The sequence below is a fragment of the Aspergillus ruber genome (assembly GCF_000600275.1).
Source record: "Aspergillus ruber CBS 135680 unplaced genomic scaffold scaffold00008, whole genome shotgun sequence".
Lineage (NCBI taxonomy): Eukaryota > Fungi > Ascomycota > Eurotiomycetes > Eurotiales > Aspergillaceae > Aspergillus > Aspergillus ruber.
The window spans coordinates 582,014-597,402 of record NW_024467304.1 but is presented as its reverse complement, the minus strand read 5'-3'; the positions used below and the strand labels follow the sequence as shown (position 1 = coordinate 597,402).

The 15,389-nt window shown below is 49.3% G+C and overlaps 6 protein-coding genes across 6 annotated transcripts; 4 read left to right on the top strand and 2 right to left on the bottom strand.

Moving 5' to 3' along the window:
- Positions 1–19: 19 nt before the first annotated feature.
- EURHEDRAFT_401621 (Zn-dependent exopeptidase) lies at positions 20–2,209 on the bottom strand (the record flags this gene model as incomplete). The annotated part of the gene is made up of 2 exons (XM_040780102.1): positions 20–1,344; positions 1,396–2,209. The coding sequence occupies 2 exons, from the start codon at positions 2,207–2,209 to the stop codon at positions 20–22; spliced, it is 2,139 nt and encodes a 712-aa protein (XP_040640246.1).
- A 458-nt stretch (positions 2,210–2,667) lies between these two features.
- EURHEDRAFT_529961 (Clavaminate synthase-like protein) lies at positions 2,668–3,640 on the top strand (the record flags this gene model as incomplete). Its single annotated transcript, XM_040787132.1, has 2 exons — positions 2,668–2,737; positions 2,805–3,640. The coding sequence occupies 2 exons, from the start codon at positions 2,668–2,670 to the stop codon at positions 3,638–3,640; spliced, it is 906 nt and encodes a 301-aa protein (XP_040640245.1).
- A 244-nt stretch (positions 3,641–3,884) lies between these two features.
- On the top strand, positions 3,885–5,447 carry EURHEDRAFT_452983 (uncharacterized protein; the record flags this gene model as incomplete). Its single annotated transcript, XM_040784078.1, has 3 exons — positions 3,885–4,235; positions 4,295–4,525; positions 4,578–5,447. 3 exons carry the CDS (start codon positions 3,885–3,887, stop codon positions 5,445–5,447), a joined length of 1,452 nt encoding a protein of 483 aa, XP_040640244.1.
- Positions 5,448–6,236: 789 nt separating this feature from the next.
- Positions 6,237–7,850, bottom strand: EURHEDRAFT_452937 (MFS transporter; the record flags this gene model as incomplete). Its single annotated transcript, XM_040784074.1, has 4 exons — positions 6,237–6,511; positions 6,575–7,411; positions 7,473–7,718; positions 7,778–7,850. 4 exons carry the CDS (start codon positions 7,848–7,850, stop codon positions 6,237–6,239), a joined length of 1,431 nt encoding a protein of 476 aa, XP_040640243.1.
- Positions 7,851–9,579: 1,729 nt separating this feature from the next.
- EURHEDRAFT_452984 (putative oxidoreductase, 2OG-Fe(II) oxygenase family) lies at positions 9,580–10,701 on the top strand (the record flags this gene model as incomplete). Its single annotated transcript, XM_040784079.1, has 2 exons — positions 9,580–9,870; positions 10,009–10,701. 2 exons carry the CDS (start codon positions 9,580–9,582, stop codon positions 10,699–10,701), a joined length of 984 nt encoding a protein of 327 aa, XP_040640242.1.
- Positions 10,702–11,673: 972 nt separating this feature from the next.
- Positions 11,674–14,784, top strand: EURHEDRAFT_440773 (acetyl-CoA synthetase-like protein; the record flags this gene model as incomplete). The annotated part of the gene is made up of 1 exon (XM_040783469.1): positions 11,674–14,784. A coding segment is annotated over one exon (3,111 nt), but the record flags the coding sequence as incomplete, so codon positions are not given.
- Between the last annotated feature and the right edge of the window lie 605 nt (positions 14,785–15,389).

Here is a 15,389-nt window from a genome sequence, read left to right as displayed (position 1 = left end):
ATCTTGGATTGGATAATGCTTAACCATTTCTAATCCTTGTTAGCACTGAACTTTTTTGATTAGCAGACTCACTCACCTCAGCCTCATCCAAATCCCCCGACTCGACGCTGTTTGCCAGCCCTGGGAACCCAGGCTTATCGACCTTGTACGAGCTATCCTGGAAGACGATATTCTTTTTACTCTGCCCCGTCCCGTTGCCCTCTTCATTGTAGAATTGACGCTCAAACATGCGGTACTTGGCATTCACGGTTTTCACTTCGTGGTCGAATGCCGTCCTGCCCGATTCTCGAAGCTCTGCGGCGAGCATATCAAACTTCACAGCAACAGAATGGAGACGTGACAGATCATCGTTTAATGTTTCAAAACTGAGCATAGACCCCAAAGTTTCGTCTGCTTCCTCCTCAATAAGGCTGACGTAATGGCGCAGAGTAGCTGCATACTCGGTCACATTAAATGGGTGCACGGGACTTTCTACCAGCCTGGCCGCGAGCAAAGCCCAAACCCGCGCAGCCGCCATGTGATACTGAAACCCGGGGTCTCCAAATCTGTCCATCCAGGCCACCGTGTCGAAGCTGCTATGCCAATGGAACACAGGATCGTGGTCTCCCTGCTCGAAGCCAAAGTCCCCCGTGGTGATACACTGGCGCACAAAAATCGTAGCATCACCACCACCCTGTGGCCCCAACGAGCCACCCCAGAGGTCTAGTACCGATTGGCCTGGAATAGTCTGATTGGGAGATGGGATCTGGGACGTGACTTCACGGAACAGTGAACCCAGGAGAGGACTGGCTTTGGTGAAATATTGGCTGCCCGAGACGGCATTTGGTGCTTCCACGTAGGCTACTGTTTTGTTGGATAGCCACGGGATATTCTCCTGAACCCACGGCATGGAGCCCCAGAATCCCATCTCGTGGCCGTCCCAACTAATGAAGATAATGGTCCGGAGGGGCCGCCAGCCAAGCTGGACAGCTAGGCCGAAGCTGCGGACAAGCTCGTTCAGGATTGCGGAACCGCTATTTGGGTCTGCAGCGCCAGCACCCCATGCATCGCGGTGGTTGCCGATGATTACTACTTCATCTTCAATCTCACCCTCGATTGTGCCGACCACGTTGTAGGCGACGGCCTGGATCTCTTCCATTTCGATATGCATGTTCAGGACAATATTGGACGGTGTGGGACCTACGTTATATTCGACACCACTATAGCCCAGTCGGCCGCCCTTCCACGAGTCTCCTAGTTCGTCAGCTCGCGGCCCGTGGTCGTTGAGAGCTTGCAAGATTGGGATTGCATCTTCGTATGAGATGGGCAGTACTGGCATTGGACCGGCGTGTGATTTGTTCGGATCTAATTCTGTCAGAGGGGAGACTCAAAACAACAGGGACAGGAAATAATTACAGGAATGAGGTCCACCCTGCCGAAAGACACTTGATGACGCTCGAGCCGGGCCATCCGGATACGGCAGATAACCGTTGTCACCAGTAAATTCGCCATCCAGCTGGGGATCTGGGTAGGTGATATACCCCGCAAGGCCCGTTTCGAGAAAAGTATCGCCAAGAAGGGGACCTTGTGCCTTGCCGGCCTTGATAAGAACCAATTTTCCAGTAACGTTGACGTTTGCGCGGTCCAGATCTCCAAAGTCTTCCTCGGTTCCAAAGTTCGCGTATACTACAGACGCATTGAGGTTGCAGCTCGGCGAAAAGCTGAAAAATGGAGGCACGACCACGGCTTCTCCGCTCACAGGATTCACATCCGTGGTGTTCTCGACGAGACCTGCCTCGTAAACCACTCGCCCTCCAGCATCCTGATTGAGCAGAGCAAGACGACTGTACTTGGGCACAGTGAAGGGGTTACCCGGGTTGTCGACAGGGTAGTCTTTGATAGACGCGTTGGCGCCGAATTCCTGCCATTTGACCTGGGTCCAGAGACCTTGGGGAAGACCAAGACTCAGGTAATGCGGCCGGGAGGTGTAGTAGATACTCCATTCTCGGGCTTTGGCGGGGTCTGGGACGGTGATTAGGAATTCCTCGAGAGCGAAGGGCTCATCCCAGGGAGGCTGTGCTCGGGATGAGCGGCGCGCCAATTGAGGGTTCTCAAAAGACCGTGTGGGATGACAGTATAGGGATAGCCAGAATAAGCATGCAATGCAGGAAGATGCAAGGATGACATTTAGCCTGTTGCCCCGGGAGGCAGCATGAAGGGCGCGTTTCATCGTGGTTCAGGAGGTTGAATGTCGACTAGCCAAGATAAGAATTCGAGGCTACATATACGTATACCTACCCAGGGGTATACATCTTCTTTTGCTTTTTTGAAGAATTTGTCAGATATCACATTTGTGATTCCCAATGCTGTTCGGCTGAAGAGATCTACACTTGAGGATTTGCTGAATTACTAATGGAGGTCAAATATGACATCTAGGTCACACAGAATACGATAAAGCGACACCGACTATACATGTATATTCAGCTGCGACTAGATATGGAATAGACATGGCGACATTATGGCCAAGGAAACAGGGATCTGGCTTGTATATTGAGTGATGGGCAGTCAAACATCACACGAGACCGTACACAGGAACTATATTTAAATAACCATCAGATAGAGCATTCCTGTTGGAAACAAGTAATACAACCAAACTATCTCCTGCCCAAGTGTTTCATCCATGGTAAGATGCAACGGCTTGCTCGTTCCCTCTCTACGTCCAGTGCCCGGGCTGTAAAGAGCGTTAATGTTCCTATCAGTAAGTCCATCGAAACTGGAGACTTGGCAGATTCATATGCGTGACATATTAATTAATTGATAAACAGGAAATCAAAGGATCTCCGAGCTAGTTCCTCTTATCAACGTCTCAAATCTAGAGTATGCCACTCAAGCCAAGTACCTGAGAACTGTCCACCAAGCCCTCCAAGACAAAGGGATACTCCAATTGCATCTCGGCTTCGCCGACGATGACAGCCATTTTCTCCAGACCATGATCTCCAACCTCCATAAACACCATAACCACGGCCTCCCCATTGCCCACAGCGCGGAGAGAGGCTGGTTCTGGGACGTCCGCCCCAGCCCGGAGAGCTTTCAGAGTCATGGTCATCAGGCCCGATCAGAGACGATGCAGGGGTTTGAGTGGCACACAGACTGCAGCTACGAAGACAGTCCACCACGGTACTTTGCCCTGCAGGTCCTGCAGCCTGATCGATGCGGTGGTGGAACGTTGTCGGTGTTGAAAGTAGATCATCTCCTGCGTTTTCTTTCCCCATTTGCGCAGGAAGGGCTTTCAAGCCATAATTACCGGATCACAGTGCCCCCAGAATTTGTTAAGGAAGATGGGCAGAAACATATCAGGGGTAATATGCTCGCGGTGTATCCGGGTTACAGTCAATTGCGTTTCCGAGACGATATCACGGATCCCCTGACAGAAAATGCAGCCAAGGCATTAGAGGAGCTGAAAATAGTTCTTTCTGGTGAGAATGCAGAGGAGCAGGCTCTCCACCTGACGCCACAGGGACTTCCACGGGGGTCGATCATCATTATGGACAACAGACGATGGCTGCATGCCAGGAATGAAGTGAGAGATCTTCGTCGGCACTTGCGACGTGTGCGATGGGATGCGACGCCATTCGGCCCGGCTGGTTTGTCAAGTGCATGATTTGCAGGTATCCTTTCGTTATGGGCGTCTATTAGAAAATGCATTGCTTGATATTGTGAAATAGGAAGTAAGCAAGAGCGAAATTTACAATACCTGAATAAAAACTGTAATCCTCGGCAAAGAAACTAGATTCTTCGTTGTATTACCCCTTTAAGGTCTAGCATAGGGAAATATAAACAGCTATCCTGGACATGGTCCGCTCAACTTCTTTTTTACAACCAAGGATTTACCAGCCACAGTCAACATGAGAAAGCTTGAAGCTAACCACCAACTCCAACAAATCTGTCTGGCCCCGCAGACAAATGATTATTTCCCTGTTTCAGCAGAGACCGTCGATGTCAACATCCACAAAGACAATCGAGACAGATATGTGTCCAAGCTCAAAAGCTGGTCTTCCTCATGGCCAAACGGATCACTCGACTCTGCCTGTCCCCATCCGGTCCTGGTGACGAAGCAGCACTTGGATCAACTGATCCACCTGCATGAAGCCTTGTCTCTTGCCATTGAGGATATAATTGAGCGTTGGTGGACGGACGAAGGGGCACGGTTTCCGGAACGAATGCCCTTGGAGCCAGAGGAAGAAGATCTTTTGCGTGTAAGTAGTTTCTTTTAGAATGCTTTTATGGAAACCAGTATCTGATTCTTCTATCATAGTGGTTGTACCAGAACAAACTTCTACGACCGTACAAAGAGTGTCAAGGATCTTGGAGACCGGATTTCCTCCTGGAGCATGATGCGGATCAGGGCAGTGAAAACTTCCATATTTGCGAGATCAATGCTCGTTTCTGCTGGAATGGCTATATGCACACCGTGTTTAGTCAAGAAGCATACTCAGTGTTTGATGTCGAGCAGAGAGGACTAGTCAATGCAGCAGACCCAGGAACGGTAGGTAGAATTGACTTTCCCTTGCCTATACAGAGAGCTAATCCTTTCCAAGATTCTGAAAGGACTGCTGGGGCAATTCGACCGCAGCATGCCATTACATATCGTGAAAGGCGAAGAGCATGGCATTGACGTTCACATGTTTGTTGAATTCTGTCACCATCTTGGTATCAAGACACGTTTGATCACTCCCAACAGTCTCCGAGTAATCCCCCAACGGGAGGGACACAATAGCTATAAGCTATGCTGCCTTACTCCAGACCAGCACTCCCGTCATGGAGAGAAAATCGAAGAAATCCACCAGCTCGGCCTGGAGCTTCGTCAACATGAGCTCCACGCACTATCACCCGAGCTGAAGCGGCAGATAAGTCTCCGGTGCTTCAATGACATGCGGGCAATCTTCCTCACACACGACAAAAGAATGCTCGGAATTGTCCTACAAGAGCTAGAGTCATTGGTGACGAGAAGCATCCTCTCGGCTGAGCAGGCCGCGCATCTCGAGAAAGGCATTGCATACACTATCCTCCCGGGATCACCGGAACTCGAGGACCTGATTGACCGGTCCAGTGCATCAGAACAGCTGAAAGACGAATACATTCTAAAACCTATTCGGAGTGGGAAAGGCGACGGCATCCAGTTTGGCGATCAACTCAGCCATGCAGACTGGCAAGTGAGACTGGAGGAATTGCGAGACGCCCAGCCAAAACCAGGGTTAACCCTGTACGTCGTACAGCGCAAGGTCAACCAACCCTTGTATGACGTGACGCTCGGATCGGGACAGTCGGTATCATGCCATAAGGTCGGGACGTACCATGCTGTCAATGGACAATTTTTGGGATTGGGAACTTGGCGATGCAGCCCTGGTAGGCTGTGTGCAGTTAGTGATGGGGCTTCATGGATTACATCGGTTGTCTGTAAGGATTGATCATCATTGGGTGTTGTTTGTTTGCTAGGTAACTAGTTGCTTGGCATCGCTTATTTTGGGCTGGTGCGTGTAGTAGCGATCATTTGCACCTGCACTTGTATAAATCAATGCATGCCTACTACGCGCAATGACGTCTTACCTATGCATCTAGCAAGCCCAGACTTTCCATAAGGATCTCCCGTGTCACTGCAATGAAGATCAACCCGCAGGTTCGCGATGATGTACGTAATGATGTCTAAATAAAATTGAGACTTCGGCTAAGGTAGATCCTGAAGTAACATTGATTATTATATCAGATTTGATTTAAACGCAATACACTGTTCTTACAGGTCCGCAGATCAATTGGCGTTAGGGCCGTCTTGTTCTCGGGGACGCCGCTGAGCATAGCTGCGCATTCGGAGCCACTGTTGTATTTTTAAGAATACAAACATGGTACAAAAAGAACGCCTGATATGGAAGCAGGGATGTCAATCACAATTACAAACATGGACATGGTTATACTGTGTAATTTTATTCTAACAAAACTTTTTGTCACGGGCTCAGCTAGGATAATGGAACATCCAACTCATGTGTTCTATCTAGGTAGCTATCAATGAGAATAATTGACATGAAGAGGAAGATAGGAGGTAACGCTGTAGTTATCAAAAGCAAACAACTGCATCTCACCTGATAGCCAGCCAGCGTGACTAGGCCGTCACGCTTTTGGCACTCGTTCCACTACTCATAACTCAGATTTTATATATAGTAAATTAAGCTTCAGACTCAGGAACTGAAGGCTCAGGTTTACCATCAAGCCATGTAAAAGAAAGGCTGGCCATTGCAACACATGTAATAGCTATTGACGTTAGCAATAGCAGGAGACAATAAATTTGAATCGGGGCTATACTTACCAAAGACGACGTTCATTAAATGAAAGCCCACCTTCTCAAAGAGTAAACCGGATATCATAGGCCCAATTGTCATTCCAAGACTATAAACAACTTCGGCCGTGGAGAAGACGCGCGAGCTGCCACTCTGGTGTCCAAATATAAGGGGATCTTTGGCTTGTAGTTCTCTTACCACGCCTGTGATACAATGATGGGTTAGGGATTCGTTTTTAGATACCTCATAAAGAGGAGGGATCTTACATGTCAATTGAATAGCACCTGCACCACGCACAAGGATCAAGGACGTGCCCAACCCAACCATACAGCAGATAAATAAAGACTTTCCATGAGCAACATCACCAACCCACGGGAAATTAGGATTTCCTGCAATACCTAATAGCCAGAGTAGAGGAGCTGATAGGAACCAGCCGATGGCATTTGGAATGCGCAAACCATAGCGATCCCGGATCATGCCAAACGGACCCCCCAAAACCATGGACGGGGCCTGCAAGCAGAGAAACATCATTCCAATTGGCAAACTTCCCCAACCAAAGGCATCCCGGAGGTGTGCGGGAAGCGTATTATTGAAGCTAGACATGAGGCTAGAAGTCATCAATAAACTTGCCAATCCGGTCCACACGCGCGGTTCACGGAGCATAACACGATAGAACCCTCGAGGAGCACTATGTGGTTTCAGAACCGTTTCATCACTGACATTCTCATTAATATTTTGCGCATTATTCGGAGAGTTCCGCGAAAGCAAGCCTGTTGTTTCTACAGGAGCACTGTCGGGATTTCCAGAATATGACGGAGTAGGTTGCAGAGCTCGCGGTTCAACCATGATTAAACGGGCGATGATGTCGAGCACCAGCACTGTGAGTGGAACTGACCAGGCTGGCCAGTAGCCAAACAGCTGGAATATGGTACCGCCAACCATGGGACCTCCTACAATACCGGCAGTCACGAATGACATGGCAATCCCCATGGTTTTACCCAGATCATGAACGGGAACTATATCAGACATCACAGCAAAGCCGACCACCCATGCTGCAGATCCCGAAATTGCCTGGAAAATGCGTCCAACGAAAAGGACCACGACTGTTCAGAATTGTCAGCGCGAGAAACCACTGTTGGTGTTAAAGAGAAGACGGCGACATACGCGAGTGAGTCAATGCAATCATGAGAGTGCCCAAGAAACATCCCGCCAGGGCAATCAAGAGAGGTATTTTTCGATTCGGTGACTTATCGGCAAAATGTGCTATAATGGGAGCAGAGACGAGCCCAGAAAAACCGTGGACGGTGAACAAACTCGAGGTGAGAGCTTGTGTTCGGGAGGGATCGAGATGCAAACGACCCTCCAGCATGTAGCTTAATATGGGAACTAGGAATCCAAATAGGAACGTCTCTGTATTCCACGATTAGTGAAACAACCCGGGACTATCAGCTATCAGATGAGTATCTTACCTGCAAACAACGCAACGGTCATTGTCGAGAATATCAGCCATCGGGAGGAGCGCCAACTATAGCCCCAAGGCATCTTTCCACCATGATTGAGCGCCATAATTACTGTGAGGTTCAAGTCGAGATGTTGAAGAAAAAAGAAGACAAAGCTGAAAGGAGCACAAAAGTTCAGCCGCAGTAGAAATCACATGATCCCCACATATTCAAATGTGATTTGTTGATGGTATATTAAATTGTAAGCCGTATTACGCCGTCTCGGGTCCACTTCCGGGACTGCGGGTGCCCCACATGCTTGCCAACTTTATCGAAGATCGGAGATCTGATCCCTTGAGCTGATTGGTGCAATGGTGCAAGAATACAAATTCATGCATTTATTGTACTCAAAACCGGTAATGTAGTTTTCTAAGAAAAGACCTGGAGATATCAATACCAACCCCAAGACGCTTCGCAACTGGTCCTGGCATACTGCATCCCATGGTTCTTCACGGTACATGAATCCATCTCACTACTGAGCAAGTTGCAATTGGTGTGCGAAAGCAGGATGCTGTAGATGTAATGGGTAGGTACATGGTTGCGTCGATCATTAGATCTTTCCAGATAGACTTTGAAGATCATATGATATTTTATTCCAGCAAATCATGAAGGGAGAGAAAGCCTTCTAAATTAGTAACTATTCGTGGCCACATTTGAAGTCGCTACCCTTCACCTTGATGCAGTAGTCTCTTAGAACCACAAAGTGCTGAGTACCCTGCCAGATGGTGGTTTTGATACGGTCCTTGCATACGGGTGCAGCAATTTTTTGCTCGAGAAGTCTGCTGTTAGAGCCACTCATCCTTACCCCAGAGTAGCAGAAGGATGTTGCAAACAGCCGATCCAGATTTCCGCCGAATGCCTTATCAGCAGTGTTTGTCTCCGTCCGACCGGATCGTCGCCAGAAAGGGATAGCAGAGGCACTTCCCCGGATGAAGCAAGTCGCAATTGATGGGGGACTTCGGATGCTGGTCGTGCTGCTGCGGCCTACGATAAAGCCCAAGCATCCTCATGTCGGACTATATCCAGTGGATGGCTGATGACGGCAGCAGCGGCGATAACAAAATAACGGCCACCATCACAAAGACAATCCCGGCCTAGAGCCTACAACGAGCAAGCAATTTGATCCATGGATGCGCAAACACTTCCAACTGGGTGGCAAATTTATCAAAGTTGCCTGACAGAGCATGCTTGTGCGGGACACGAGTAAACAATGGCAGCAATGGACAGGAATCGACTTTGAGTCCAGTGCTTCGCTTGTATTTCAAGAATCAGGCCAAAAGAAACTCAACCACATCAATGTCGCGATTCTCGGTGGGTTGGTTTTGTACGATATTCTTTTAAGGAGAAGATCGATATTCATGTAGAACCGAATGTGTAGACAATCCATGGATTGAAAGAAATACCGAGATCTATCATAATCGTCGCGAGTGTGCGCTACAGTACAGTAAGGCGATATCACGGCTATAGTATAATTATAATAGAATGGTGATTGTGCACACATACTATTCTTTCTTTGTTTTGAAGCAGCGGTGAGATGTAGCCGACGTAGGTGTAGCTGACGTAGGCTGCTTGTACAACTGCGTACCCCTTGTAGTTTCAGCAGCAGTCAGGGCCGCAATTGGCAATGCGCATACCCGAGATTAGGATGCAGCAGTCTAGCCTTGTCTTAGGGTATCAGCGGTATCACACGGCAGACTACTATATAGGGCTATATATCTAGTCATTCGAACTGAATCTACTATCTCTAAATATATCTTTAAGTGAAACTCACAATGAAGCTCGATGTCGCACCTTCGCTTTTTGCCTCTCTCAAGACTATCCATCTTCACGATCTCTGCAGAGGTTCTCCCGAAGAAAAAAAGAAGCTCTATGCTGCTGCCACAGAGGACGGCATATTCTATCTCGATTTCAGCGAGGACCAGAATGAATTCGATCTTGCCAATTTGACTGACGACATCTATAGTCTGAGCCGGTCTTTGTTCAATATCGGCTTGGAGGAGAAGTTGCGATATGATGTTGACAAGATTGGAGAGCTGAAGCTCAACGGGTCCGTTTCCCTCTCAGTACATTACCTGTCATTGCTGCTAATGTAATACCAGATACAAGCCCATCAGGCGTAACATTGGGGGTATCAAAGGTGAGCGTGATGGATTTGAGAGCTATGCTGTTCGTCCAATCTTGCCTTATATTCGTTCCGTCAGCTAACGACGCTACAGATCCCCCGAAATGGGATCCTAGCATTCAACCCATTCCCCCACCCCCCAATCCTAGGAACCAACATGTCTCTCCTCCGCAACTTCATCCTCACCTGCCTCGAAATTGCCCAGCACATTTTTGGCTCCCTATCCGACTCCCTCGACCTCCCGGACTCGCACTCCTTTGACATATTCCACAGACCAGACACCCCAGCCCCGGATATCCTCCGCTTTCTCAAATACGCCCCCTCCAGCGAAGGAGACTCAGAATTCCGCGTCCCCCAGACACCGCACACCGATTTGGGTTCGCTGACCATGCTCTTTGCCGATTCCCCGGGCCTACAGATAAAGCCAGATGGATGCGACGACTGGCTATACATAATGCCCAAGCAGAACCATGCAGTGGTCAACCTTGGAGACGCGATGAGTCTCTGGACAGGTGGATTGTTCCGCAGTGTCTTGCACCGGGTGGCTTCGCTTCCTGGAAAGGGTATGAATGAGCGGTATAGTTTTGCTTTTTTGATGCGCCCGGAGAACCAGGCGCCTATGGTACCCTTGCTTGGATCGTCAGCTTTGCCGGTGGCTGGGGAGGAGGGTGTTTTGACGAGCGAGAATTGGATCAAGGCTAAGTTTGGGATTTTGAGGGGTGAGATGGCGAATGATCGGATTCTTACTGGGCGGGAGAATGCTAATATCTGATGGCTTTGTTTGTGCGAATTGGGAGTTTTGTTCGTATCGCTAAGTCTGGTGAATGTAGCTATCCTCCAGTGCTAAGAGTATGCGACTGCCCAGCATGAATTTTCTATTTTTGCCATGCCGAGGTCTGCTAGACTCGTCCTCTTTCATAGCACGTCTTACTTGAAGGATAGGACAACGTACAATGTAATCCATACTCAGTAGAATATCATCAACTATGGCTTATCTGTCAAGTACACAAGGTACTAGCATGCCGGGATGTCACCACGTAATTCTACGTATTCCTGTATACAGGATGCACTGTGAATTACACAGAAACATACTACTATTACGAGGCCCTATCGTAGTAGTGATACTCTGAGGAGCAACAGGAAGGGACCTTGTCAAACTCCAAATCCGCACATCGGCGTTGAAATATCGGACAGCGTTGTAGTACATCAGCACCAGAACATACAAGGATCATGCCTTGAAACTGGAAGAAAAAGTGGTATCAGCATGTACAGATACAAATACCTTCTGTACGCCAGAAATAAACGACTGAAGTTTATCGAAACGGAAAAGGGAGACGAAGCATAGTGCACAATGATCTATTTGAAAGACTTCGAGCCGTCAAGGTTTCCAAGAATGCCGCATGATGGCTACAAAGTTTCGACGACAGAGAGGATCGATCTGACAATCGCAGATCACAAGGATGGTAGCGTGATCAACGCTGTCCCGAGCTTAACGGTGGCATGGGGAACGGTATTGTCCAGTTATACAGATTCGGACGATGTTCTGTTTGGTCTGGCGCAGCCGCAATCAGCCGTACAGTCATGCCCTTTGAGACTGCAACGTGAGGGACCAGTTATAGCGGCATTGAGCCAGGCGGAAGACGTTATCAGCAAATCCGACAAAACCCTGGACGAGTTCCAGAATGTCTTGGTTATTCGAGATGATGGCGATGAAAGCCTTGGCGAAAACGAGATTTTATACCCTCTCGCAATAGTCTGTCGGATTCGAAAAGAGGGAGTCCAGATCCAGACCATATTTGACAGCATGCTCCTTGTACGAGAGACAGTGCAAATGATGTTGTTTCAACTGCGCCACGTCTTTACCCGCATCATACAGAACCGCAAGGTTACTCTCGCTGAGCTCCAAGCGACAAGTCCCGAAGGACTCGAAAAGATTCTCCACTGGAATACAGTGACAGCGCCTCGACGCAATGAGACACTTTGCCACCGTCTCATTGAGGAACGCTGTGAAGAACAACCATCTGCCCCCGCAGTTTGTGCTTGGGATGGCGCACTCACGTATGCTGAGTTGGATGCACAAGCATCCAGGTTAGCCAATCGCTTGGTTGAAGCCGGAGTCGGGCCGGATCAATTTGTTGGCCTGCTCATGGAGAAGTCTATGTGGACGAGCGTCACAATATTGGCTGTGATGAAGGCCGGGGGAGCGTTGGTGTTGATGGATGCCTCGCAGCCAGTGCAGCGTCTGGCCCTAATGTGCCGCAAGGCTCAACCGCGGGTACTGTTAGTATCGCCAAAACATGCTGCAGTTGCAGGAGAGCTCAATGCCCCGGTTTTGATAGTGCCCAGCATTCAAGAGCAGGATAAGACTTCCACCACAGCCTATTCACAAACTAAGACAGGTCGACCTCATAACAGTCTATATGCTGGATTCACGTCCGGCTCCACAGGCGAGCCCAAAGGGTTTGTGATGGATCACACGGCCTTTTGCAGCGGCCTCGATGCTTATTGCGAACAATCCGGGTTGACGTCTCAATCCCGCGTGTTCCAATTTGCCTCTCACGCATTTATCATTAGTTTAACAGACCAGATCGCTCCTCTTACCCAGGGCGCCTGTGTCTGCTCACCGTCTGATGACCAGTTGCAGAACGATCTGGCCGGTGCAATCCGTGCGCTCAATGCGAATTGGGCCAAGCTGACGCCATCTGTTCTTCGTCTTCTGGAACCCGCAGATATCCCTGGACTACAGACCTTGATCACCGTGGGTGAACCTATGGATACAGCCGAGGTAACAAAATGGCAACGAAGTGGCATCTCCCTCCTTTCACTATACGGATTGTCCGAGAACTCCAAAGGCGGTATGTTTGCTAGTCGCAATGGCCCCAGCTGCACTAGTTGCAGATTTAATCGACCGTTCTGCGCCACGCCTTGGGTTGTCAGTCGTCATGATCCGAACATCCTCATGCCAATTGGGGCTGAAGGGGAGATGCTCTTTGAAGGGCCCTGTGTGAGCAAGGGGTACATAGATAACGAGGAACAAAATCATATGACATTTCTGGAGGACCCCGCTTGGCTTAAGCAAGTCCGTCCGGATGGTCATGGTCGGTTCCTGAGGACTGGTGACCTTGTCAGATACAACCCAAAAGACGGCGCACTACACTTGCTTGGCCGTAAGGGAACACGGATTAAGATTCGAGGCCAACGTGTTGAGCTCTCTGAGATTGAATACCATTTGTATGCACAATTCGACGATATCAAAGAGCCAGTGGTAGTAGAGGTGGTTGTACCATCTGACAACTCGCAGCGCGATCCCATGCTGGTTGCCTTTGTGCCAGTTGAAAAGCCTGGGCCATCACTGCATTACCACAACCGAGCTGAAAACCTTTTCGTCCCCCCTAACGAAGAATTCCGCCAAAAGGCACAAATCACCTTGTTGAACCTCAGCAATGTTCTCCCCAGTTTTATGGTTCCATCAGCCATCGTTGCGACTACCGCTCTTCCACGGACGCCTACTGGCAAGCTGCACCGACGATTGTTGCGCGAGGAAGCCTCGAAGCTATGCCGTAAAGACCTCCTCACGTACACTTATAACGAGGCTGCCCACCAAGCTCCTGTCACGGAACAGGAGATAATCCTCCAGCGAATCTGTGCTGAGGTGCTTAGTCTCCCGCCTGACACCATTGGGATGCAGGCCAATTTCTTGGACCTTGGAGGCAACTCAATCCTTGCCCGTCAATTAGTGACGCGAGTCCACAAGAGCGGCTTGCACATTACCGTGGCTGATGTGCTCCGGCAGCCATCTATGTCCACGCTTGCGTTGTGCCATCGAAGCATGAGTGACAGTGCAGCTCCGATGTTTGACGATCTGACCACGGACCCATTCGAGAATTTACGAACTGACCTTCTCGCCAATCTCCCGGCGTCCTGGGACGCTGCAAATATCGAGGACGTTCTCCCGACACATGATGAGCAGGAGTACATGGCGGCCTGGCCCGAACTTGACTATCATTTGTTTGAATTAACTGGCCCTGTTGACGCAGCCCAGCTCCATCTCGCGTGCCAAGCCCTCGTCACGAACCATACCATTTTGCGTTCTGTGTTTGTCCCATTCCGCGACACAATGCTCCAGGTTGTCCTGCGCCATGTAGACGTTCGCTTTTCTGTCCATACTTCGACGGGTCAGGACGCGCTGAGCTATGCTCTTGCATACCGTGAGGCCGATTTGCAGCAGCCATATCGCGCGGACGAGCCCAGGCTGGAGTTTAAATTAATCCAAGATGCACCAGAGCATTCTATTTTGCATTTTCGAATTCTCCATGCTCAGTATGATGCGGTCTGCCTTCCAAGACTGCTTTCTGACCTTTGGGCTGCCTACGACGGCCGGGACATCCATGTTGTGTCCGATTACTCCGATTATGCCCGGGAGTGTTCCCGGCAGAGGAAACCCGCTGCAAATAACTTCTGGCATGACCTTCTTGAAGGCTCGAATATCACACCAGCTCCGTTCCAAGAAGTGCCAGTACCAGACGAGCAACGAACAGCCTTCGAAGTGGATATCCCTCTCCTCATACCCCCGGCTGGGATAACCGTGGCCACCGTGATCAAAGCTGCTTGGGCAATTGTCCTGCAGGAGTACACTGGAACCACAGATGATCTCGTCTTTGGTCAATTTGTCAACACCCGCAACCTGTCGCTGCCCGGAATCGATGACATAATCGGCCCATGTTTCAACGTGATCCCGGTGCGGGTTCCGCGGAGCATGTTATCAAGCTCCATATACGATCTGCTTCGGACCATCCAGTCTCAGCACGCGGGATGTATCGATTTTGAGACTACTTGCTGGAGGGACATATTCAGCAAAAGGCCAGGAGATACTACTGCCGATCTCCCTGGTTCGGTGGTCAAGTTCCAGAACTTCATCCCCGAACCGGAGCGACAAATTGGCCGGCTGCACTGTCGAAAACTGCCCCATATGTACTTTAAAATCCCACCGTTCAAAACAGTGTATCTGATTGTGTATCCCAGACCAACCAAAATTGTGCTGGCGTTGAAGTCGTCCAACGTGATGCTCCGGAAAGAGGAGTCGGAGAAAGTGTTGGACCGGCTCCGGGAGGTGATGCAAGAGATATGCAGTACAAGTACGAATACATAGCAGTACATAGGGATGGTGATAGGAGACATATGTATGCAGTGCAGATTTACATTGAACAATGTATAAAATCCTTTGCATCATATGTACTCGGTCTACTGGTAATTATATACGTACTATCGAACTGATCAATTTTCTCCATTACTTGCAGAATTATACTTGTACATCTATTTTATCGCCTTCTATTGGTCCATAGCGCCAAGAGCCTCCCTGGACTTCCGTTTTGGGTAAAGAGCCTCATCTCTCCCTCAACCTCCAATCTTCCTCTATCTCTCTTCCTTCTTGTTCTCCCTGGTTTTCTTCTTTTCTTTCTT